The sequence below is a fragment of the Chrysoperla carnea genome, chromosome 3 (genome assembly GCF_905475395.1).
Source record: "Chrysoperla carnea chromosome 3, inChrCarn1.1, whole genome shotgun sequence".
NCBI lineage: Eukaryota > Metazoa > Arthropoda > Insecta > Neuroptera > Chrysopidae > Chrysoperla > Chrysoperla carnea.
Window position 1 is genome coordinate 64964624 of NC_058339.1, and position 27577 is coordinate 64992200.

Consider the following 27577-nt stretch of genomic DNA (forward strand, 5'->3'; position numbering starts at 1 on the left):
TTATATACAGGCTGTACCCAGTGCTGGATTACCCATTAGGCCGAACTAGGCCATGGCCTAGGGCCCCCGACGGGCAGGGGCCCCCACGAAAATCTGATATGATTATTTTTGAACAGAAATTTTCAATTTCAAGTTTTTTTTTTTTTCAAATTTCGAAAAAAAATATTTTTTTTCAACCAATTTATTTCATGATAATATGTATTTTGAAACTCAAAATACATATTATCATGAAAGTGAATATTATCTTTGTCGCGCTAGACCCGACAAAGCGCTTAAAAACATGCTAAGTTTGATGTCCATTGAATCGGACATTCTTCGTCAAATTGATTTTGAAGACAACATCGATGAATTTAGTGAATTGAAATGTCGAAAAAAAGTTTTTTAAAGACCAGCGTCGTTTTTATTTCCAGAGAGGTGTCCAAAGATTGCTTCATCAATAATTATAATTTATTGTTAATTATTTGAAATCAGAAATTATATAATTTAACAGAAAAAATGCTTTGAATACACAAATAACGATTAATTTTACAATTATTCAAAAAAGGGGGGCCCCAAAATTTTATTGGCCTAGGGCCCCCGATGGGCTTAATCCGGCACTGGCTGTACCATTTTAATCTATAATGGGCAATAGCTCGTTTTGTAGTTAACCAATCAAAAAATAACTTAAACAAAAATTATTGAGTTTAATGGGGGACATCATGGTCTAACATCAGATTGGACCAAGTTCTTCGAGATAACACTTTAAATTAGAAAGTTGATCCTCATAAAAAAAACTAACAATTTTTGTTTAAAATATTTTTTTCGAAAAACGTTAGCTTGCGACTTAAAAATATGTCATTATTGCAATTAATCGAAAAAAATACGCTTAAAGTTTATCGATAATTGTAGGCCAAAGCCATGGACACAGGCGAATGGCCTCTATTGCCCTTGACAACTTTTTGCTATAGCACTTTTCCGTAGTTAGCGTCCTTTCTTTCGATTAAATGCAATAATAGGATATTTTTAAGTCGCATTTCATCCGAAAGCCGACTATATTCTAAAAAATTATTTAGATGAAAAATGTCAGTTTTACTACTCTATCTTTTACAGTTTAGAATCTAAATTGGCTATTAAAAAAAATCCGAAGAACTAGCTTCAATCTGATGTCAGAACATGATGTCTCCATCAAACTCTACACCTAATTTATTTTTGATTGGTTAATTACAAAACGAGCTATTAATCATTACAGATTAAAATAGTCCATCCTGTATATAAGAACGTATTATTGTTTCGGCTTGTATGTACATGCAGAAAATAATTTACACAAGAGTTACATAAAGAGTCTATAATTATGGAATAAATTTATTATTATTGACATGTATGATGATGTTATTTAATACTTACATAAAGATGATTCACGTTTTATCTTGACGATGCTATAATTATATTTCAACGTGTATTTTCGAATTTTCCTATATACTCTAATCATTTGGTTCAAAAACAGGGGGTTACATGGAAAGTTTTCCGGGAGTTTTGAAAATGAGTGATTTTATAGACTTTGAGGTGCTCTTTTCGAATTTCCACTTTGTTATCCCGTATCCTTGCCGCTTGCGCCGCCATATTAGAAAAATGGCGTCGAAAAGCGTTTTTTGACGATATCTACTTTCCCAGTCGCTTTACGAAGAAACTTTTTCAATACAAAATTAAACTAGAAAAAAACCATCCCTTCTAGGGGGTATAAAAATATATGTTCAAAATAGCAACGGGAATCGATAGAGTGATGAAATCTAAGCAAAAAGTTTCATTAAAGTATATTTCGAAAAGACAATACTTTCCGAGTTATTGAGGATTTAAATTCGGAATATTTAACGTTAAATAACTCAAAAATTGGACGTTTTTTGCAAAAAGTAATTTGTACACTTTTTAAAGTACTTGAAAATGAAAAAAGTTCCAAGTCATTAGTACGAAAACTAACGGAGTTATAATGAAAAGTAAGATTCTCGTACCTTTTTTTTTATGTTTTATTCAGCATAATAACTGATGATTTTACCACGGGAACTAAAATGAATGCTTGCCACTTTCCAGTTTTCAAAAAGTTCTAGCAGTTTCGGATATATATTTTTTGAAATATTGGAATTTAAATGCAAAAAATTTTTTCGAAAAAAAAAAACACAAAAAAAATGTCTTAATCGTTAAATAACTCGAAAAATAATAAAGTTACTTCTTGTAACTTTATTATTTTTTGATTTATTTAGAGATAAAGACAATTTTTTCGTTTTTTTCTAAATTTTATTTATTAATTTTTTATTTTTTTTTTTTGCATTTAAATTGCAATATTTCAAAAACTCTGTATCCGAAACTGTTAAAACTTTGCATGTTTTCAGTACGTAATTAAAGTTAATTAATCTTTCACTTAATCTAATCACTTTGCGGCGCTCTTACGCCGAAACTATTGATTTTACGAAAAAAATTGTAAAGACATAATAAAGTGTAGGAAGAGGTTTAATTTTGTATGCATATATTTTCCATATTTTCCTCGTAAATTGACTCGAAAAGAAGATATTGGCAAAAGACTGCTTTTCGACACCATTTTTCAAATAAAGCGGCGCGAGCGACAAAGATACAAGATAGCAAAGTGGAAATTCGAAAAGAGCACCTCAAAATCTATAAAAACAACCCATTTTCAAAACTCCCGGAAATATTTCCATGTAAAACTGCCAGATGACTATACTAATACGTTAGATGAATGTTATAATCGGAAAAATATTGATTGTTTGAAGTTTTAAACACTTCCGTTTTTTATTATTCTAACAGAAAGATAATCGAATATCAAATGAAAATTCATTTTTACCGGCGTTCTATTTAACAGGGTGTTTGTTAACCATTTCAATTTTGATGTAGGGCAAAATTGTTTTAAGTTGACATATGTGCGACACTCGTGTAGGCACACATCTTACGCAAGCATTAAACTTGATCTAGGTTTTCAAGCTCAATGAAAAGCTCACTCTACTCCATAACTGGTAATCGATAGATGAACACTTTAAATTAGAAAGTTGTTATTGATCAAAAGAATAACAATTTTTTTCGAAACATTTTTCCTCAAACCGTACAGTTAAGGCAAAAACGGACTGACAAGTTTTACCCAAAATTGTTTTTTCGGATCAAATCGAAAATCGAAATGCGAAATCTAGACATTCTGCGACAAAATTGGTTTGTTTTTCTGTAAAGAGCATTTTTGTTCAAATTGAATGAACATACGTACAAAAAGCTATATTTTTGCTACCAATTAGCTTTTTTCCTCTAGATAGCAGGATATATTTGTACCCCCCCCCCTGGTGTTGCCATCTAGCGGATCTTTTTTAAATCTTCAGAGGAAAAAGGCCTGGAATTATTATTGTATGTCCGGAGTTAATGATAATATGATTATGTTTATAATTTGTCTTATGTAGTTAGTTAAAAATTTTTATTAGTATGATTTAAAAAATATAATGCTTTAATTAGCTTTTTTAATCTTCAGAGGAAAAAGGCTAATTACTGTCTAAACTATTCGGTTTGGAACAAACTAAACGTTCATCTAATGTTTTTTCCAGTTATCAATCAGAGTGAAGGTTTAATTGAACCTGGAAACTAACATTTTCCTTTTGAAGCATTTTCCTCGATTAAATTTATTTATCGAGTTTCAAGCATATGTCAACTTAAAAAACCCTGTATTTATAAATTTCAGATTGGTAATAGATTATATTTGCATGAAGTGACATTCAATTATCATACAATTTATATAATACAATACTAAATGTGATAAATTTATAGCGTCATTTATCATTTGTTTAAGGTTGTTGAGGCGCGCTACAGAAAAAAGCACCATTAAAAACTAAAAATTTTATAATTGGGTAATTTTATGATTTTCCAATCCATTGAATATTTTATTATTTAAAAAATATTTATAATAATTTTTTGAAAAAAATTTTTTTTTTTTTTTTTTAAATATTTTTAAACTATTAAATAATAAAAAAAATTACTAAAATTTAAACGAATAGGTAGCTCTACCTTGCGTATGTGACGTATGTGTGCGTATTCCGTTCAAAATTATTATTAATAATAATAATTATGATGCAGTGTGTCGCATTTAAGATAAAAACATCCTCATATTTTCGTTATTTATAAGAATATCGGATTGAAATTTTGTACAGTCATACAGGGGGCCACATTTTTTAAGAGGCTTATCTGAACATTAAATTCAGGCTACTACAAATTGACAAAAAGGTCCGATTCTTAATATTTTGCCTAGCGTCAGAGATGTTTAAAAATAAAGAAAAAAATTATTATAAAAAGTTGCTTAGACTATTTATTTATACCCATATACCCATTTTCATGACATAATTCGCATTTTTAATTATTTTGGTCTTGTAAAATTATTACATGTTCATTGAAATATTTGAATACATAATACTATCAAATTATCAATTTGTTCAGTTTTTACATTCCATAGCAAACTAGTTATAAAAGTTAAAATTTTTTTAATTTTATAACTGTGTGCTATGAAATGTAAAAACTGGACAAATTGATAATTTAATAGTGTCATGTATTCAAATATTTCAACGAACAAATTAAATTAGTGGTTTTAGAAAAAAAATTCTAATTGATCGGATTAAATTTGTCTGTGTTATCAAAAAAATTGAAATTTTTAACTTTATGACGTCTTCAGAATGTCGAGTCCTGGTCCCAGAATTCAGCATATTAGTGATAGGTAGAAGAAACTGGCATCACAGCTGAAAAAAGGACCTGAAATTCGTAGGTTTCAAAAAAAAAAATTCCAATAACAAACAATCAAATTTGCCAGTATTATCAAAAAATCGAATGATTTAACCCTATGACATTAGAATTAAAAAAGTTTAATGTTGCTCTATCATTAATATGCACAATAACGGCAGACCAAGCACATAATGTTTCGCATGCCGTGATTTTTTATCATATCGGACCACTTTTATTAATTTATTTATTTCAGAATCATTAACTCAAATTAAATTCTAATCTTATATAGGTGTATTTTATAATGTAAATTGAAGGATTTATTTAATTAATAAAGGTCCTTTTTTACATATTGTGCAAAATCATTTTCATGAAATTACCCAATTAACTTTTTTTAAAGATTGATAATTATCTTATTATTAGATTTATAGAAAATAAGTTATCGTAAATTAACATTAGTTTTTCATAAGCATTAATTGTAATTTTCAGTAAACATTATTTTTATACCATGTATATGAAATATATCAAGGTATAATAAGTTTAGTCCCAAGTTTGTTATGCTTAAAAAAATTGACGTTACGAACAAAATTTTGGTATATATATTCATAATATCACCTAATTAGTCCATTTTCGACTGTCTGCCCGCCTGTCTGTCAACACGGTAGCTTAAAAACGAAATTACCTGAAATTTTTATAGCGTGCTCAAGTCATAAAAAGTGAGGTCGAGTTGTAAATGAGCAACAAAGGTTAAATGGGTCTTGTGGATCATTTTTCATCAAACAACTTTAGTTGAAAATTTTTTTCGTAAACATCACTGTGAGAGCGCAAATTATATAGTATGTATTATATGGGAGTATCAGTTAAGTGTATGTGACATGTACGTATGTGTGTTTGGTGACGTAAAAATCTATTTCAATAATTAACTCAGTCAATTGTTTGTTTTCACTTGTTTTCAAAAAAAAAAAAAAAAAAAAAAAAATCTTAAATTAATTTTCATAAAATAAAAAATAAAAATAAACTTCCTGTTTTCTTTAACAATGTTAAAGCCTAAAAATTATGGCTTCCCCATAGGACCTAATGTTAATTTACGGTAACTTATTTTCTGAATTACTTCCATAGTTATCAGAAAATCTTTTTTAAATATTAATTGTGACTTCTTAATATGTTTAAGAAGAATTGTTCAAAGTTTTAAGTTAATGGTGTTTTTTTTTCCTGTAGCGCCTCAACAACCTTAAGATATAAAGAAGGACGAAGGTAGAATTTATACCATCTATAGTTTTTTATTCATAAAAACCACGATTTTATTTTCAATTATAATATAATGAACACTTTCAAAAGTAATTAAAAAGGTTTCATTGTTTTAAAATGTTATCGCCATTCAACAGCTTGTTAAATATTATGAATAGAAGGTCATATAGGTAAACCTTTGAAGGCGGAGCGAAAATTTTATACATTCATGTTGCCCTATCTATCATATTTTTCATAAAAGCTGTAGCAATTTGAGAAATAATTTCTTTTTTAAATAAAAGTAAAAAATAAAAAATGAATAAATTTCTTAACTCAAACCTTTCCGTTTCACGCACGGTTGATGATGATATTTGATTACAAGGGATAGTTTAGCAGATGATAAATGCGTCTATGATAGACGGGTAGCGCTACTAATTCCATTAGTACTCCGGTCGCTGAATGGTTTTCATGGCCGATTGAGGTCCACAAAGACGACCTATGGTTTTCGGCGAACATTTTTCTACTGAATCCGAAAATCAGGGTCGCATATTGGACAATGATTTTTTAAACCTTGAAAACGGATGATCTTATTCTCTAATATCAACCCCCCGAAAGAATTTTTTTTAAATATTATTTAGAATAAAAGTTACTCAAAAATTTCGGGAGAAAACCAGGAAAATAGAACTTTTTTTAGAAATTTTTGTTTATATCTCAGGTTCTAATGAAAATAGGAAACTCTACGACATCTTATTTTCCAGCTAAAGCTCTAAATATTTAATTTAAGTATCATGCAATACCAAAATATTATTTAAAAGGAAGTTACACCTGTTAAAAATCATGAAATTTTACGAAAAAAATACCGACTTAGCGGCCGTATTAAAGTGTGAGGTTTTGCGTAGAAAACACTAAAAATAGTACTCACTTTGGATGTTTATCAAATAATATCGGCAAATATTCATCCACAGGTACCATATTTTTTAACGGTTTACCATTCAATAATTTTTTCGCTCCACGATAGCTTAACACATATCCCAATGTCCAATATGAATATCCAGCTTGCACTAAATATCGCGATACCCATGGTTCAGATGATTCCACTAATCTTTTTCGTCCCAAATAACTGAAATGAAGCAAATTTTTACAACTAAATAGTAAAAGGTGCAAAATTAAAAAGCTATAAGCGTAAAAAATCTTATGGGCGGTGATATAAAATGCATTCAAAAGTTATTTAACAAAAATTGTCTGCCAGACTTTTTTTTCAAAAATGGTTCATTTTTTACTTTGTGTAAGTTGTGTAAATTTTAAGCAGATATGTTTCGAAAGAAAAAATTTATTTAGCTAAATTCCAAAATTTAAAGAAAAATAACTATTAAAAAATTTTTACTAGTCTGGCGAGTGTAACATGTGTTTTTTACATGTTCTTCAGCTTATTTCACTTTATATTTTTGTGGTGTTCGATGGGTGCCCTTTTTGCCCTTGCCACTGGTAGTGCCCTTTTCTTGTTGTCAATTGAAAATACTCACATCAAATCCCATTCACCAAGTTTTTCAGCTTCTTTCATAATATTTAGAACTTTCACACGAAAATATGGTTCAAAACGGACATCATCCTCAAGGACCATCGTTGTTGCGTAATTATTTTCAATAATCTATGACAAAATAAATTATTTACATAATTGTCTATGTTATTAAAAATTACTGTTAACTAACCTTGTTCCAAACTTTAAAGTGACTTAAAAAGCATCCTATTTCACCCAAAGTCATAGGCCTAAAAACCATAATTTATAAAAAAAAAAAAAATAATAATAATTAATAACTTTTTGAAAATCCAAATCTTTCTAAAAATACGAAAGAAAAAACATACCTTTTATGGTAAGGATCTGAAAATTCCGGCATAAAACCAATTCCCATTTCACGTAAAGTTGTATCGTTTAACGATCTAAAGAATAAATAAAAAAAAACTCATGAGCAGCTGACCTACACTAACAACATATTTAGCCATAAGGCACTTCCTTAATGTAGTACAAGCACCAAGGCAATTTAAGATTTAGAGTTGAAATTATTAGTACCTTATTTACAACTTTAACGATGAATTTTGTTATAACTTCATGAATGTGGACGAAAAATAAGAATACAATTTTTCGATATCTGCCTTGGTTTTTGAAATATCGAAAGCCAAATAAATTAAACGAAATTTTCAATTTTCCATATTTTGAAAATTACTCCAGATATCGAAAAATTTTATTCTTACTTTTCGTCTTATAATTTCAAGTAATAACATAATTAACCATTTAAATTAAAAATATATATTTTTTTAATTTGTGTCTCCACTACCGTGCTCATACAACCTTAATTTATCAGACAACGGGTTTTTTTTTGTTTTTAATAATTTATTAAGGTTCTAACATTAATTTAAATAGTTATTTTAAATTTGCACCGATTAATTTTGTCAGGTGTTCATAAAATCACCTAATTAGTCCGTTTCCGGTTGTCCGTCCGTCCGTCTGTGGACACGATAACTCAAAAACGAAAAAAGATATCGAGCTGAAATTTTTACAGCGTACTCAGGACGTAAAAAGTGAGGTCAAGTTCGTAAATGAGCATCATAGGCCAATTGGGTCTTGGGTCCGTAGGACCCATCTTGTAAACCGTTAGAGATATAACAAAAGTTTAAATGTAAAAAATGTTCCTTATCAAAAATTAAACAACTTTTGTTTGAAACATTTTTTCGTAAACATCACTGTTTATCCGTGAGGGCGCCAATTAGGCGGAAATTTTATAATATGTACTACACTTGATTATCAGTTATGTGTCACATGTTTGTATGTGTAATGTGATAAAAAAATCAACATTGACTATGCATGATATTTAAACAATTAACTCAGTCAATTGTTTGTTTTCACTTGTTTTTTTTTTAATCTATTAGTTTTTAGTTATAAATACATATTATGAGAAAAGTTTATTGCTGATTTGACTAGAGTAGTATGACTTTGGCACTGCTATACTATCTTAAAGGATTAAATATTTAACTCAACTTTCTAATCACATTTAGGTACTTATACCAAACATACATGCAAGATGTCCCAAAAATACCACAGAAAGAAGAAGAGCAGAACGAATTGCAGAAGATAATTCTAAGAGAAGATAATTGTAGTATATTCTTAATTTGTATTTTAAAGTCCGATGTATTATCCTAATAACCCTAACTATCTGTCGCTTGATAAATAAGCTCCTCAGTAAGAGTTGATGAGGAGCATTTTCTTTCATAGAACATAAATATGGCAGAGCGGACATTTTCGAGATAGAAGAGAAAGGGGGGATAAAATGAGTAAAAGTTGAAAAAAGTTTCTGCCCTTTGCCAAACAAGTCCCCTAACGACCGCACAAAGGTTATGTAATTGTAGCAGACATATCCCCCTCACCTTTCCGATTAATATCAATCAAACCATGTTACCCTTTTTCGGGCGTTTGGGAGGAGAAAGAGGTGGGTATTGTATTCTAGCATTACGTAACATTTGTGCGATCGTTAGGGAACTTATTTGGCAAGGATCAGAAACTTTTTTCAATTTTTACTCATTTTATTTTCCCCTTTTTCTACGTCGTTAATGGTGCTTAGGATCCAAGTACTGTAAAAAAACTTTCTCCTTATATTTTAATCTGCTTCTTCGTTCTGCTCGTTGAATACGGTAATTTGGGGGCCATTCCATATATACAAATATTGAGACTAATAGTTTGTGAATTCGAATTGATCCCATAAGACCATAATTTCGAATATACATTAGTAATATTCATCATTGTAATGTAATATAGAGTGATTTTAAAAAACTCACATTTATAAAACAAAGTTCAGCTAACCTCTAAATGATCAAATCAAAAAATCATAAAAAATGGAACTTGTTTTTAATGGCATATTAATTTTTCCCTGTTGAATGTTTGTAATCAATATACAAACATTAAACTATACTAACTTTAACTTTAAATTTTATTACAAAACTTGATGGGGGTAAGTCGAACAAAAGCGGGATGTTACACTATTATAGAAAAGCCAATATTAAGGCAGTATTCTGGTCTATAAATTTGAAGAAATGGATTATTTTGTGCATATTTTCATTTTGAATTTTTAAAATATAATATGAAAAAATGGCTACATAAATGTTTTTCATTTTCTAATAATCTTAGTTTGAAAAGTGTCTACAATTGGAATTTTTTTTTTGACAAAAATGGAAATGTTTTTATTATTTATTTTTTCATGGTAATTTTAAAGTTACAGACAGTTTTAAAAGAACTTTTTCAAAAAAAAAAAACACGAAAACACCCGACAACAAAAATGTTCGTAAAAGATCGTGTAACGTCATAATGTTAATTAATAATTGTATAAAGTGTATACTATCCAATTAGCATTATTTCGTCATAACGATGTTTTACGAAGATTTTTTTGTCGGGCGTTTTCGTTTCTCTTTTGAAAAGTTCTGTTTAAACTGTCTCTTAAAAAAAATAAAAACAGTTTTGCTATAAAACTTACATATAATCTTTTCCATTTTTGTAAAAAAAAATTTGGTTCAAAATTCCAATTGAAGCTTCTAGACCAGAATACCCCCTTAAGGATGTATGAGCATGGTAGTGGGGGCACAAATTTAAAAATAGATATTTTCAATTTTGATGATAAATTTATATTATTACTTGACGATATAAGACGAAAAGTAAGAATAAAATTTTTCGATATCTGGCTTAATTTTCAAAATATCGAAAATTGAAAAAATTATTTAGCTTTCGATATTTCGAAAACCAAGACACATATCGAAAAATTTTATTCTTATTTTTCGTCTACATTCATGAAGTTATAACAAAATTCATCATCAAAGTTGAAAATAAGATAAAAATAATTTCAACCCTTAATCTACCCTGCTCTTACATCCCTTATATGGACGGTGACACTTAGTTTTTTTCTTTTCTAATTCATTGCTAATATGTTTACTTTCTATTAAAAAGTTTTTTTTTAATTTGTTTTCATTCATTCCAAATGAAAATTATCAAAAACTTCCAAAATATGTCGTTTTTTGAGATTCCTCCATAAGAGCCAATGTATTTTATATCGATTTTTAATGACTTTTTTCTTAAAAATTTGCACGGTTACCTAAGCTGAAATTTTAACCACATATTCTTTGAGTAAAAGACTACCTACAAACAAATTTTGAGCCTCTAATTCAAACATTGTTGTCATGCTCATACATCCTTAACAAAATCTTTTTACAATAGACCACGCCACATGCAATCTCTTCTATAATCACTTTGTATTTAGTTTATTTATATGAAATCATTGCACAATAATATATGTATACATGATGTAATCCTATTTATGTGTATGATGGATGTATTTCTCCATTTCGCGAAATTTCAAACAAATTGGCATAATTTAAAATACATACCTATCTGTATTATAACAATAATATATGAACTGCAATATGTAAATTTTAAAATTTTGTTCTGTACTCAATTTAAATTTAGTATATATAAGCATAGTAAAAGTTGTAATCTCAAACGCTTTTAGGGGATTACAAATCGAACAGAACTTATTTATATAACAATATGAGAAAATAAAAGTATAGTATACAAAAAGAACCGTTATCGTGATCGAGGAAATTAAACATTTTGCATGTAAAATTTCCGAAGTAAGATGGATCGAGTTGCGGTTTTTTGCATTTTCATTTGGTTCTAGAAGATAAAAATGCATTTTTTATGATGCACTTTTTTAGGCAGTACGGTAGTTGCCTGATGTCAAATTTGGCATATTACGTGTATGATGTCGAATTTTGCATATTACTAATTTGGCATATTACGTATGTTGGCATATAAAAATGTAAAACTAGACTTGATATCATGACAAAATTTGAAAGTGAATTTAAATTTGAATAAAAAACGAAGTTATAAGCATTCAAAGATTGTTTCCCATCTCCTTTTAGCAAGTTTTATATGTATCTCTATGGTGATATGCAATGGCTTCATTAACCTATATCTTCCTCTTTGTTTAATTAGAAATTTTAAACGTTCTATTTTGCGTACTTCTAAAGATTTTCAAAAACCAACATCACTTTTCTGTCCGTGTATTGAGAATTCTTCACCTGAAGTGATAAAAAAACTTTAGCCAACATGAATATTGGCCATATATAAAAAAAATTATTATTATCCCGTCAATAATAATAAATACCAAATGGACTGAAATGGTTACACGGGAGTTTTAGAAGTCGCTGAACACGAATCTAATATTAAAAAAATTCCTCGGAGTAGGTACTCGGGGGTCCTGGGCATCCTGACCATAGGTTCATCTTCGGGAATACGATACGAATTATCATCGATAAGGTATATAATACATCGGTAAGGTATCCCCCAAATTTTTGTTTTATACAATAATATATTTCGTTAACTATAACATACTAAAAATTCGGAGCATTATCTACTAATTTATTTTTTTCTATTACTGGCGAATCACCCTCCTTAAACAAATAAAATAAATCACTTATTTTAACTTCAAATACAGCGGTGAATTTACACTACGGGCAGTGGGGCTAGTGCCTAGGGTGGCAAATTTTCTAGCGCAGCAAAATTTGGAAAGTGGAAAAAATTTTTTTATTGTCATCAAAATTTCTCAATAGAAATTTTTATTCTTTTAATTAATCACACATCATTTAATAAATAATTCAATAAATTCGACTCATACAATATTTGCCAAATCGAAATAATTTAGGTAATTAATTCATTTCTTAGAAGATTTGAAATGGTAATATTTGATTTTTTAATTAGCTGGAATCATAAAATTTTTTTTTTTTTTTTTTGGAAAAATTAAGATCGTTTTTGAGTTATTTTTGCAAAATTGAATCAAATATATTGGTCTCCAAAATAATAAAAAATATAGTGATAAAGAAAAATTATTTTGAAAAAATAACTAGCGAACTAACTGAACGAAATAGGTTGCCTTTGGATTGCAAAGTGCTAGCTAAATTGAACACTCTTACTCTGACTTAATAGTGACCAATTTATCCCAAGTGTATATATATCAAACAATATATCAAACCGTTTTCGAAATGTCGTATAAGGTATACGTACTATGGACGTAAGAACTTGATATTATTATTTTGAAAAGTTCTATCTAATGCCATTAAAATTTTCTCGAACCTTTTAAAATACACCCTATATGTATAACAAAAGTTGGTATTAATTTTATAAAAGGTTTTGTATCAAATATCAAACTTCCACTTGTTCAAAGAATGTAACATCATAGATAGAACGGTTGCTTAGGCGCATTAGAAATCATTAAAAAAAAGTAATCTGGTTCAGAAGTGCCTTTTTTAAGAATTCCAATTCGTCTTTCCAGAAAGGTATCCTTATGGTGGCATTCAATGCGTAATTTATAAACAAAATTTATAAACAACTTGCAGTACGCTGTGGGACATTATTGTTGCTTGGAAATAGATGAGAAGAATCTAGTTAAGGTAGTACCAGCACCAAGGAAAGTTTATACTTATGGTTGAAACTATTTGTACGTTATTTTCAACTTTGAAGATGAATTTTATTATAACTTGATGAATGTAGACGAAAAATGATAATAAAATTTTTCGCCTTGGTTTTCGAAATATCGAAAGCTAAATAATTAAATAAAATTTTCAATTTTCGAAAAAAATTTGAAAATTACTCCAGTTATCGAAAAATTTTATTCTTACATTGTCATCTTATATTGTCAAGTTATAATTCACCATCAAAATCGAAAAAATATTTTTTTTAATTTGAATAAAATGCTTATACATCCTTAATTAGTCGGGCACAATGGTTTTTTTTTTTCATTTTCAATAATTTATTAAGGTTTTAACTTTAATTAAAATATTTTTTTTTTTTAATTTCCAACTACTAGTTAAATATGCTTACTTTTGAAGTCATTTATTTATTTAAATAATCTGGCAACTACCCCTAAAATTTTTAGAATTTATTTAGACTAAGTCAAACTTCATATAAAAAAAACCAATCCTTTTATCCCAAATTGCCCTGGAGCTCTTACATTTTTAATTTTATAAAATTTTATAAACCCCCAATAAAAGAATTCACAACTTTTAAACGACTAAACTGATTTTCATGTAATAGTTTCAGTTTTTAATTTTTTCACACCATATTCGATCGTTCATCCCATTTTCACCTCCCACCCTCTCCGCCACATTCCCTTGCATCGAAGTTACAGTTTTGTAATGTACACGTCATGCTCTTTTTTTAAAGTTATTTTTAAGCAAAAAATACAAAAATCGTTTTCCTTCAACGGTTAGTTTCTAAGATCATATATCACCTCTTATGTGATGTCAGCTTTTGTATGATATCTCGGAGAAATTTCTTCAATTCATACCTCAAAATCTTCACAAATCAAACTGTGTCGAAAACAAATTCAGCCCAATTTTCACTCCAAAATTAAAACTTTTCGTACAAGATTTTAGACGCAAATCTATTCATTCAGTTAAAATTATTTTTCATTTTTTGAGTAATTTTATCTCAAAAAATGAAAAAATGAGATACTTTTAACTATAGAAAGTTTAGTTTGTGAAATAAGAAATGAAAATATTATTCTTAAGATTCATAATAGCCGTAAATACTAATTCCAAACCTTTATAAAATTTCCAATTCAGTTGATGAAGTCTAACTAGGGAACCGCACTAGAAATAATACATACTTCTTGTGAATGAATACAAATCTATAGTGCATTCAGAAATATGATTATATAGTCTGCGGGACATCATTTTTTGTTAAATAATTAATACATACTTGACACTTCGTGACTAAAAAAAACCAAACCTATCAGTAGAATAGGGGTAAGCCAAATCAAGAAAATTAAAAGAGGATTACAAAAACGTATAGAAGTTCTGAATCATCGACAATTTTATTTCAATTTAAACAACATAACAAAGAAATAATTAAAAAATAAAAACCCGACTGCAATTAAATAAAATCTGAAAAGAAAAGAAAATACGTTAAATAAAATCTGAAAGAAACAAATGCAGTAGTATACATAGCGACTTAAAAAATGGGAGCCCATTAAAATCTTAAGTGGATCAAATTTTTCAAATAATGATCTCAGACTCTTTAAGCCGCCATATAAACTACTACGCTTGTTTCTTTCAGATTTTATTGAACACATTTTCTTTTCTTTTCAAATTTTATTTAACGCAATCGGGTTTTTGATTTTTTAATTATTTATTTGTTTATTGTTGTTTGTTGTATTAAAAAAACTGAAATAAAATTGTCGATGTTTATGAATCGACTATATTATATATACGACAATATAAGGAAACATTTTGAAGAATAATAAGAAGTCGGTTGTCCTGCATTGTAACTATCAGCAACGGGATAACAGATCGATATTTTCACATATATATATATATATAAAACAGCTTATTACGTTAAATTCTTTTTGGAAAAAAGAAAAATATTTGTATTATGTTCTATTTCTGTTCAACATAAGATAACAATGTTTCAAGTTAAATTGATTTATATAAATCCTATACAAGTTACAGTCGTCATTATAGTGTAGGATGGAGTAGCGTACGACTACGCAAAATTTTGTTGCTAAGCTGTGAAGTTATATGGTTCTCTCCAACATTTTTTGAGGAGTGCAAAATACTTTGCGCCTATGATCGACTTAAATATTCGTATAAGTAATCTCTGTTACCAACGTAAAAAGTAACCAGAGGGATTTCTGTCTGAACACGTTTCCGAGATATCGCGCCTCAAAGTTTAAAAAAGGCGAATATTACTTGCCTGTCAATTCTAAACAGTACAAAATAATTAATTATTTATTTATTATTTTACATATAGTAAACAAACAAAAAATAAAAAATAAATTAGTATTGATCATCCCTCTGTCTATACCTATTCCTATATTATACTATAAATAAAGGATTTGTTTGTTTGTTTCTTGTGTGTTTCTTACGCTTTCACGCAAGAACTAATGAATGGATTTGAATGAAACAATAATATAGGGAATACATCGGAATAATTTATAAAGATATATTAAACAAAAATCAAAAAAGCAAAAAAAAATTTATAAAATTAAATTTAGTCTGACATTTAATTGTGCCGTCTATGAACATCATTTTGAACCTTAAATTAAAGATTTCTGTAAAAATGATTAAAATACAATTCATGACCATCTATTCTGATATACTCAATGAATTATGACTATTTTATATTTTTTCCAAATTTAAAACTATTCATATATTTTACCTGTGTAAAACAATCCCTATCTCTATTTCAAGTATTATAAAATTTTCGGTCTATTTTTTCCTGGTCTATTTTTTCTGATTACCTATGATTAAGTTGGTAAGGCGTTTGGCATAAATCCAGATATCTTGGTTCGACTCCTAGTTTACGTGTATTTTTTCAATTCTGTTTACAAAAGTTGTTTCATTACTTCACCTACAAAATATACATTAATGACTATAGAAGAATTATCTATTACCCACCATCTCGCTACACGAACTATATTCCCGTAGGAATGAGATAGCTTACCGCGATCAAGAATAGTTTTTTGTTCCATCTTGAGAATAAAAACTACCCAATCTTGACGTGAAAAATTAAAAAATACAAGCATACTATCGAGTTTTTCAACATTATTTGCAATGACAACAGAATTCTTCTACCAAAATAGCAAATAAAAATATTTTTAATTGAAAACAATCAGATGTACCTAAAACTTTTTAAATTTATTAAATATTTGCGTTGGTGGACGCTATTAACACAATTTCAAAATTACCATTTTTCAGGATGTTGGATGAGAGAAACTTTTTGCCAAGGCCGAACAAACTAATTTATCGATATTTTATCCAATTATCTTTTTATTTAACGGATCTTCGGCAATTTTAAGTTCAAAATTCTTCCGGCTCCCTCCGGAAGAAATCTCCGGATAATAAACTGCACAGAAAAATCTAAAACTTCAATCCTTGATTGAAACCAAAAAGTATGTTAACGTTAGCCGTACCTTAACCTATACGAAAATTTTTTGCTAACAATATTTTAATACTAAAATCCATTCAGTTGCAGCGTCTTCAAATATAACTTTAAAATAACAACAAAAAATGGAAAGAACGTGACATTATGAAAATGCAGTGTTGACAAAATAAAATTGGAATGCATAAACTTTATATTATTTTTATTCATTTATTTATGACTAGAGTGATACCTACCCGCTTCGTTGGATTTAAAAGTAAAGATTGATAAAGATTTTCCCCGCTTATCCCCTTTCTTTAACACTCGAAATAATGGTGGGGATTGTTTTACACAGGGAAAATATATTATTTTTTTTAAATGTATAATAGTAATTATTCATTAAGTATATCAGAGAAGATGGCCTTGAAATATTTTATATTGACTATTTTTACAGAAATCTGTAATAAAGGGTATTTTCCAATGTCAAATTAAATTAAATTTTTATTTTATTTTATTTTATTTTTTTTAAATATATATCTTTATAAATTATAGTTCATGTGTTATTCTGATATATCAGTTATATTGCTGTACAGTTTCATTCAAAACCATTCGCTAGTTTAAGCGTGAAAGCGTAACAAACAAACATGCTGACTTTCGCATTTATAATATATAGAGATTATACTGCGTGTTTAACTACGCAGTTAACTACAGTTTTGTAGTTACCCAATCAAAAAATAAATTAAATAAAAATTGCAGAGTTTGATAGGGGACACCATATTCTGGCATCAGATTGGACTCAATTCTTCTGGTTGCTTGAATTTTGAATATCGAATTTAGATTCTAAACGGTAAGTTGATCCTCATAAAAAAACTAACTTTTTTCATCTAATCCACTTTTTCGAAAATCACCAGCTTTCAAAACAAATGCGACTTGAAAATATGTAATTAATTAATTTAATCAGAAAAAAAAACACGCTAACTGCAAAAAAATGCTTTAAGCAAAAGTTAATTGTTAGTTAGAAAGTGAAAGTCGATGAACTATGTTAAGTGGGGTTCATTGAATAGGTATTTGAAAATCAAAAAATGTAAACAAAAAAAATAGATTTTAAAAATAAAAAACCTCGACTTCTTTAAATAAAAACTAAAAAGAAAAAAAAAATTCGGTAGTTTACATACATTACCGGTTATGTAAACTATCGGACTTGTTTTTTTTCAATTTTTATTTAACGCAGTCGGTTTTTCGATTATTTGAATTTATTTTTTTCTTTTATTGTTGGAAAATTTCTGGTAAAGTGGTTGGCAAGCAGCTTCTTTATTATTGTATAAATATAATTGAATAAATATTCGGAAAAAATGAAATGTTTTTATCAGTAAACTTCTTACCAACTTTCAACAGGTGAACGATAAATTGTGTTTAACAAAAATATTTTCTATATTTCTAGAATATTTTTGTATAGTTTCTTTCTAATTAAATATTATTTTATTATATTAAAAAAGTTTTTATTTAAATACTTTCAAAGGTTTGCTTTTCCATCATATCTGGTCGTAATTATTATTCTTAGAGTGGATATAAAACTACCATTAAAGTATTGAAAAGTACTATGAACCAAAGAGAATGGCCGAAGGCCACGTTATTGTCCAAGAAGAGCAGATAAAGTTGTTGCAGGGAGGGAGGACTAAATAAGAGACTAAATAATGGCAAAAAAGTGGATGATACTATTTGATGACATGGTAGTTTTTATACCATGTGTACATGAAATATATCAAGGTGAACTTGTACAAGGGTTTAGTTCGAAGTTTGTATGCTACGAACTAAATTTTGATATAGATGTTTATTTAATCATGGATGGTCGATTTATAGTCGATGTTACACTTTATTCACTAAAAGGAAATTACGTATTACAAACTTACAGAAAGTATTAAACAGTATTATAATAACATTTACTGCCATGGTATATTTATATTATGCAATAGTACAAGATCCGAATTAGGGTCGACCTTCACCCATCTGTTTACCGAATGAAAGTTATTTTTTATGAAATGTAAAATATTAACAAATATTCCTGTAACGGGTTGCCTTAAAAAATATGGTCAAGACTATTTTTAATATAAATATCAAAACTTGGAAAGCTTGTAAACATTATTTTTGACCAATATTTTGTGACCAATCATATGCCACCGTATTTGTAACAAAATTATCTTTATTTAGATATGCGAGTCAATGAATTAACAGATGCACGTAATTACTATTTTCAACTTGTATATATGGGATAATAGAGAATGAAAAGATCGACAATTCAGCCGCTGCATATTTCTTATGGCTTTTACTATTGAGCTGCTACATACTTTTATGACCAAAATTCGTTAGATATGCAAGTAAGAGAAAAATTTCAAAAGATTTTACTCTTGATATTTTCACTAAAAGTAGTCTTGACCGCATTTCTTTAGGCAACCCATTACAGGGATATTTGTTAACATTTTACACTTCATAAAAAATAACATTCATTCGGTAAGCAGATGGGTGAAGGTCGACCCTAATTCGGATGTTAGACTACAACCAGCACGGTAAATTACAAATTGCACACGAGAGTGGAGTAAAAAATACGAGCAATCCGCGCGAGTTGTATACGCTATTTTTCTTTACGAATGTAGAATTAGTGGCGGCAATTGTATATTTGGCTACATTTGGATACAAAAAAAAAATGAAAAATCAAAATTTTAAAAAATTTTCCATGATATATGATAAAATTTAATTTCCAGTAAAATGTTGACCCAAAGGGTAGTTTCTGAAAAATCGGTTAAAGTCGTTTTTTACTATCCTTCGAGTCTGACCGTAACATGTAATTTTTTGTATCGCTAATGAATGACGAACGATATTAATAATCAATTTATTAATTCTATGAGTCGTTTCCAGTTAATTATATATTGTCAGTTGCCACACATAATCACACATAATTAAATTGGTTTAATATTACATCATCGTACTAATTATCCATATTATCTCCAATATTAATATTAATTATAATCCTTTTTGTTGTAAAACACTTGGATTCATGTAATTTGCATCTGGAAACGATATTGATCATACTATTTATGCAAATCAACAACAATAATCCATTTTCACTGGGATGTAGATTTAAAACTAGTGATTTCAAGGGCAAAAATTCAACGTTAACTATTTTTACAAGCTTGTATTTAACTTGCAATGTATATTGAAATGTATGTATGTTTGTCCGGGAATCTTGCAACTCAATTTTGAAGCAGTTTTCGTCAACCGATTGAGCCGAAATTTTATCGTCAACCAATTGAGCAAACGAGGGATGAAATGCGAAAAAAAAACAGGTTGAAAAGACACTTAAAAGGAAATTTAATAATTTAAAAAATTTTATGTAAAATGTCTTGAAACTTTCCTTAGTTTATGGGATATTTGAAAAAAAACCAAAAGAGGTGCTTTTTCAAACCCTTTCTTTAATTTCCAACCCTCTGATTTAATAGCACTCAGCGGTTTTTTCTTTTTTAATAACCCATTGAAAGATTCTTGCAATGAAAACCCCTGAACACTGCAGTTCCTTATTACATAATCATTGTTCATTTATTGACAAGTTTCTTATAGTGTTTTTATACCATGTATTCATATATGAAATATACATAGTTATACCATGTATTCATATATGAAATATACATAGTATATTAAGTTTAGTCCCAAGTTTGTTACGTTTACAAATATTGATGCTACGAAAAAAAGTTTGGTATAGGTGTTAACAGAATCAAATAATTAGTCCATTTTCGGTTGTACGTCCGTCCGTATGTCCGTCTGTGAACACGATAACTCAAAAACGAAAATGATATCAAACTGAAATAAAAAAAAGATATCAAGCGTTCTCAGGACGTAAAAAGTGAGGTCGATTTCGTAAATGAGCAACATAGGTAAATTGGTTCTTGGGTCCGTAGGACCCATTTTGTAAGCCGTTAGAGATAGAACAAAAGTTTAAAATGTTCCTTATAAAAAAAATAAACAACTTTTGTTTGAAACATTTTTTTGTAAACATCATTGTTTACTCACGAGGGCACATTAGATGCAAATTTTATAGTATGTATTAATATGGTATTATCAGTTATGTATGTGTGACATGTATAGGTATATGTGTAATGCGATCAACATTGTCTATACATGGTATTTCAACAATTAACTCAGTCAATTGTATGTTCCACTTGTTTGTTTTAATTCACATTCTACCTAACCCACTAGGTACTTGGCGGGTATCTTGTTATACCAATTTGTATACTCTGTATATATGAAATATATACCAAGGTATACCAAAATTTTAATCCCTGGTACAACACTCTTCCCTATCATTCATATTTTGAAATTAAGGTTGTGGAGAAAAAAATCACGTTACAGGAAAGCAACACCATTAGCTAAAAAAATTTGAGAAATGGTTCTTAAACATGTTAAGAAGTCACAATTTTTTTAAATATTATCTGAAAATTAAAGTTACTCAGAAAATAAGCATAAGAAAAAGAAAGAAAGAAACCCTAAAAGAAAGAAAGCCTAAAAATTGTGGCTTTCCTGTAAGAATTTATGTTAATTAAAGATTAATTTATTTTCGAAAAAAGTTACACAATTTTCAGAAAATCTTTTTAAAAGTTTAATTGTGACTTCTTAACATGTTTAAGTGTATGACCGAGACTACTCATAACTCAAAAACCAAAATAGAATAAACCGAAATTTTAAAATTTGCATAATAAGTTTCTGGATTTGCTAAAATCGGTCTTAGTTTAGCTACAATTTAATTAGGGAATCGGACAAAATTATTTTTATCTCTTCAGATTGAAAATGAGAATTCTCACTTCAAGAATAGAAAAGTGAAGATGGTTTTTAAAAATCTATACTAGTACCTATGCAATATATGAACGTTTAAAATTCCTAATTAAACAAAGAGGAAGATACCCACTAATAACAGCATACGTGGGTATCGCTATAGAGATTACATATAAAATTTTGTTTTGATAAAAGGATATGAGCAACCTTTGAATGCAATCTTCGATTGCTTATAGCTTCTTTGTTTTTTAATCAATTTTAATTTCATTTTCAAATTTTGTCATGGTATGAAGTCTAGTTTTACATTTTTATGAGTAATATGGCCAATTCAACATCAGGATTATTCCCTATCTCAAAATTTTAAGTGAATGGTATTTCTTCTATTGTACGCCTCAAACAAACTTAACATGTAAATTGTGTAAAATTTTATAATCAAACAATTGAAGCTAAATAAAAGCTTGCAATAAAATTGAAAATTTAATTACATTTTTCAAATGGTTAAGCTCCTGTTGTTGTAGGTCTTTATAGTGAAATTTTATATGAATATCATATTAACATGAAAATCAACTATGTAAATAAAAACTTTTAAATATTCCTTTATATATTATTTTCACATAAATATAAAAAACTTTTAACAAAAAAAAAACCGACTTCAAAAAAAAACTACTACAAAACAAATTAATATGCACTAAAAAGTAAAAAAAATAACGATAATATAATATAGTTACAATTATTGTTATTCTTGGAGTCGGTGTCAGCCAAGAAAACAACTACGACAAAACAGTTACATTAACTTGGCTGACACCGACTTCAAAAATAACAATAATTGTAACTATATTATATTATCGTTATTTTGTTACTCTTTAGTATTTTTGTTATTTTTGTTTTGGAATAGTTTTTGTTTTGAAGTCGGTTTTTTTTATTTATTTTGTGAGTAAATCTGAAGTACACTATCTAATTTGTCACTAAAAAAGAATAATCGAAATCGGTTGGCGTGATATTGATTTATTCGTCCATTCGCGTACATACTTAAGGTAGTTCCTCCGCGACCGTCCAGTCAAAAAGTTTTGGACTAATACTATCATTCAGTGCATTAACTGTGCTATGACTATTATACATATACCATATATTATTTTCAAAAGACTGTAGTTCCTCACTACTGTTTCTAGTATACATATAAGCACACACACTATGACATATGCCTTTAACATTAGTCTTCATATCTTTTCCACAAAAATCATCGCTAAAACGAGTTATTTATTTAAGTTTTTTATCGAAACTATATGGTAAATAATTTTTATTTTTATTTATATATTTTCTAAATATAGTATTCTACATTATATTAGTTTTTCATAGAGATGGTGGACGTCATTCATTGGTAAATAAATATAATATTTGTAAATTTGTGTATTTTTATACACTTCTCCCATGTACACGTACAAATTGCGTCACTTTTAATTGCTAATATCTCATGTATGGCATGGTAAATCATCTTCTAATTTTAACAGCAAGTGTATTATGAATTAAATATTTTATATTCTGAGTTTTGAGAAATTCTTGGAATATCACTTTCGTGTAGGTACTACCTTAATGCAAATTTAAGACTTATATGGTTTTCTCATAGATATCATTGTCAGAACTCGACCAAATTGAAATAGAACCACACGAAAAGCACCACCTTTCAAATAAAAAAAGAATCATTAAAATCGATTCACCCCGTCTAAAATTCTGAGGTAACTAACATTAACAAAAAAATACAGTCGAATTGAGAACCTCTTACTTTTTTTGAAGTCGGTTAAAAATAGTTTTGTGTGTGAATATGGTCATAAATAAACCAACATCAAACTTTTCTCTATACTTTATGTTTTTCATCTTTTAGTTTAAAACATACTTTACAATTTTATTCATAATCATGTTTTCATGCATATATTATCACATGTACGCACATACAGAGTGCTTTGTTATTGACTGCAAATCGTTGACCTCCAGAATAAGCTCAAAAAGACGAACGAAAAAGTTATTTACCAATTTTGGATCTGAGCCCTAATTTGGCTGCTACAGGTATGACAAAAATTGATAAATTTGTTCATTCACTGACTATCATTCGATAACCAGTAGGCAATGATAATCAGTAGATATTAGTAGATTTCATTTAATACATAATACTAAACTAAGGAAGGGATTTTTAAAAAGTATAAAATGATTTAATTGGATTATATTATTTTGAAAATTTATATTAAATTAAAAAGTGGGATTTGACCAAAATCAATTAAATAATTTTATACTTTTTAAAAATCCCTTCCTTAGTTTAGTATTATTAAATGAAATTTACTAATATCTACTGATTATCATTGCCTACTGGTTATCGAATGATAGTCAGTGAATGAACAAATTTATCAATTTTTGTCATACCTGTAGCGCCCATATTAGGGCTCAGATCCAAAATTGATAAATAACTTTTTCCTTCGTCTTTATGAGCTTATTCTGTAGGCCAACGATCTGCAGTCAATAACAGAACACCCTGTATAGAGACGGGTATCCCTGAAAAGTGTGAACAACACTTTACCGCGTTTTAAAACTTTTAAATATCATTTTCACATACATATAATAAATAAAGTAGTTTTGTGTGTGAATATGTTCATAAATACACCAAGATCAAACTTTTCTCTACTTTATCTTTTTCCTCTTTTAGTTTAAAACAGGCATTTACAATTTTATTCGTAATAGCATGTTTTCCTGTATATATTATCACATGTACGTATCTCAATGTCACAAAAAATGCTCGTTTTAAAACATTCTAAGTGTTACTATTATAACATAACATATGATGAGTACGCTTAGAATGTTTTAACTGTGGCACTTTTTTTGACAGTGAGTGTACATGCGCTCCAGAAGGGGGTGCAAGGGAGTGCAATGGCACAATCCATCTTGAAGAAAAATACACAGAAAAAGACTAAAGATTCATTGCTCTTCTCTATACTCTTTCCCACCTCAGTCCCATACGAAAAAATTAAGGTCTCAGCAAAAATTAAATGTACAGTAAATACACTCAATTTGCTAATAAAAAAACTGCTTTCCCCGCCGCGCTGCTTTCAGAAGTTTTTCCGTCCATTTTGTCACAGTCCACGATATGCATTCATTTTTGCAAATTGCATATGTTTAATTTCTTATAAATCAATTTCGGTCACAAAATTTACTGACGCTCTAACGAATCGAATACAGAAAACCGCATTAAAATCCGTCTTACTATTCAAATTTTTTGAACTTCAATGCTTCTGCGACTAGATACAATATTATCCAAAAGTACTCATATTAATAAATATAATAATTATATTTTTATTTAATGTTTAAAGAGTGTTATTTTTTGCAATTCTAAATAAGAAAGTTCCCTTAATGAGTGGGTGAGGAATAGTACTATGTCAGAAACATTCCATAATCGTTTACATTCTTAATGTACTTACTTTCTACACATTCAACATTAATTTATTTATTTTTATCTTTATTCAAAGAAAGGATTCGTTAAGTTTAAATGTATTTACGAAAACTTTACTACTTAAACGACACTTATAGTAAAGGAGTGGATTTGCGCGTCAGATTCACATATAGGAGGAGTTCCTTCGACCTTTCTAAGTACTTTCACCAAATATTAGCCCTTAATATAGCGACGCACGCGTAGGGCAAACGTTTAGATTAGTAAAAAAAATCAATAGGTGAATTAACTCAAACGCGTCAAACACTTTGGCCTGAATGACTGGCTGACGGATCAGCGCACAGCCTAAAGCGCTGATCGTAGAGATCTGAAACTTGGATGGTGTATTCTTTGTATGAATTAAGCATCTGATAAGAAAAGATAATCCGAAATTCTACCCCTAAAGTGGTGAAAAACGAGGGCAAAATTATATGAGACACCGTGATTCCTTGGCGCAATCTAATTCAAATTTTCTTTAACAAAATTTATGGAAGATATGTTTCATATTTTATTGAAACCCATCGCTTAACGGGCTTAAAAAGGGGTATACAGTTATTTTGGGGGTGAACTGAATCGAACTTGATGTCAAAACTTCTTAGTGTTTTCATTTAAATTACATTTCATTGTCGTATATTACATTTCATTATGTTAAATACTTGTGTTTAAAATTGAAGTTACCCAGTCAAGCGGACGAGTAACTGCTAGTCGGATTTTCGGGTGCTGTGCCATTCTCATCACCCATTTTGAGGGATGGATCCGTAGATTAAGCAGATTAAGAAACCTCCAAATGATTTTTGTCAGATTAAAGTACAGCATGGCCAAGTTGAACAGTCAATATGAAAATCTGACACGCTCGAGTTACTACACATGTCGATTTTTTTTACATTTCCAAAAATCCGCCATGAGCTTGCATCACCTCCAATCGTCAATTTAAGGTATGGAAGCTCCGTTGGAGTCCACTAAACATCTCCTATGAAAATTTGTTAAATTGAAAAACTTTATAGGGTGTTTTTTAATAAAACCATCTAAGCTACAAAATTCAATGGGTCTCTTAGACGCTTGGACGCTTGAATTACTATATATTTAGCATCGTGGGCTCTCCGACTATTACACATACAAAATAACAATGCAATCGAATAAAATGTCTTGATGATAAAAGGATCTTGTTTGTTTCATTAAAAACACTATTTACACTCTGTTTAAGTAGTATTTGTAAAAGCTTCGAGATATTAGGTATACCACACATATGATTTTGTCCATATCTTAGAAATTACAAATCCAACCGACAATAAAAAAATCAAAAAGCCAGACTGCGTTTAAAGTGGACCAAACCGCGTAATAATGAACCTTAATAAAAATTGAAAATAAAAAAAACAAATTTAATTTAACAGTCGGAACACATTGTTGGGAAGATTTGAGCCAGTCTAGGTTTTTAATGGCCTCCGTCTGTTAAAGTTGCTATGTAGACTACTGAGCTTGTTTCTTTTCTTCTCAGTTTTTAATTAAGGTCCATTTCTTACGCGGTTTGTTCACTTTTTACGCAGTCGGATAATTTATTTTTTAATGTTTTTATTTACCCTTTAAAGTTAGGATTTTCAAATGAATATTCAATGATATCCCACTCAACATAGTTCGTCGACTTTCAAGGCTGTGTATGTATGTAAGTCCCAAACGCGTGGACCGATTTCAATGATTTTTACGTCAATCGATTTGTCTATTTAATTGCTATTCAATGATAGCCAACTTGACATAGTTCGTCGACTTTCAAAATCGACCCGCACGTTTGGTCTCAGAGTTTCAGAAAGGAACAGACATGCATATACATATAGGCTGATAAAGCCATAACCACTTCAGACCAAAAGTCTGATAAAAACAGATAAAAAAACCCGAATTTTGTATTTTTAGGTAAAAATTACTCTATAAAATGAATTTTATCATGTAGATTAGGTTAGGTTAGGTTATATTGACTGTCCACAAAGGACACACTTAGGCTATAGAGCCCATTGTGATACCATAAACCTTTTATCATGTAAGTAAAGAAAGATAGCCACTCTTACACACGAAATGTTATTTTTATTTGAGCAGACTCTGAAGTATTTTTGAAAAACACTTATATACTATACAAAAAAACTCGATTTTTAACTTTCTTGAATCCAAATTGGATGACTTCGTTTTTCTTACATTTTTTGTCACTTTCTAGAACCGCGCTTGAAGAATAAAATTATATCTATATGAAGATCATTCTATATTAAGCTATCAAAAAAAGATAATATAACATAAGGCAACCCAACCAATCATGAAACAAATCAAATCACAAAATATTTTTTCTTTCAATCACAATCATAATCTCAGAGAAAAACGTATTTCTGTTCACATGT

At 28.8% G+C, this 27577-nt stretch overlaps 1 protein-coding gene across 1 annotated transcript in view; it reads right to left on the minus strand.

Annotated features, from left to right (window-relative positions):
• LOC123295414 (glycosyltransferase 25 family member) overlaps positions 1–27577 on the minus strand; it is a 38784-nt gene that overhangs the window by 6864 nt on the left and 4343 nt on the right. The window contains exons 4-7 of the mRNA XM_044876758.1: positions 7819–7893; positions 7665–7722; positions 7479–7603; positions 6878–7075 (exon numbers count right to left, since the gene is read on the minus strand). Coding sequence (XP_044732693.1) covers positions 6878–7075; positions 7479–7603; positions 7665–7722; positions 7819–7893 — 456 coding nt within the window. The remainder of the gene's footprint in view (positions 1–6877; positions 7076–7478; positions 7604–7664; positions 7723–7818; positions 7894–27577) is intronic.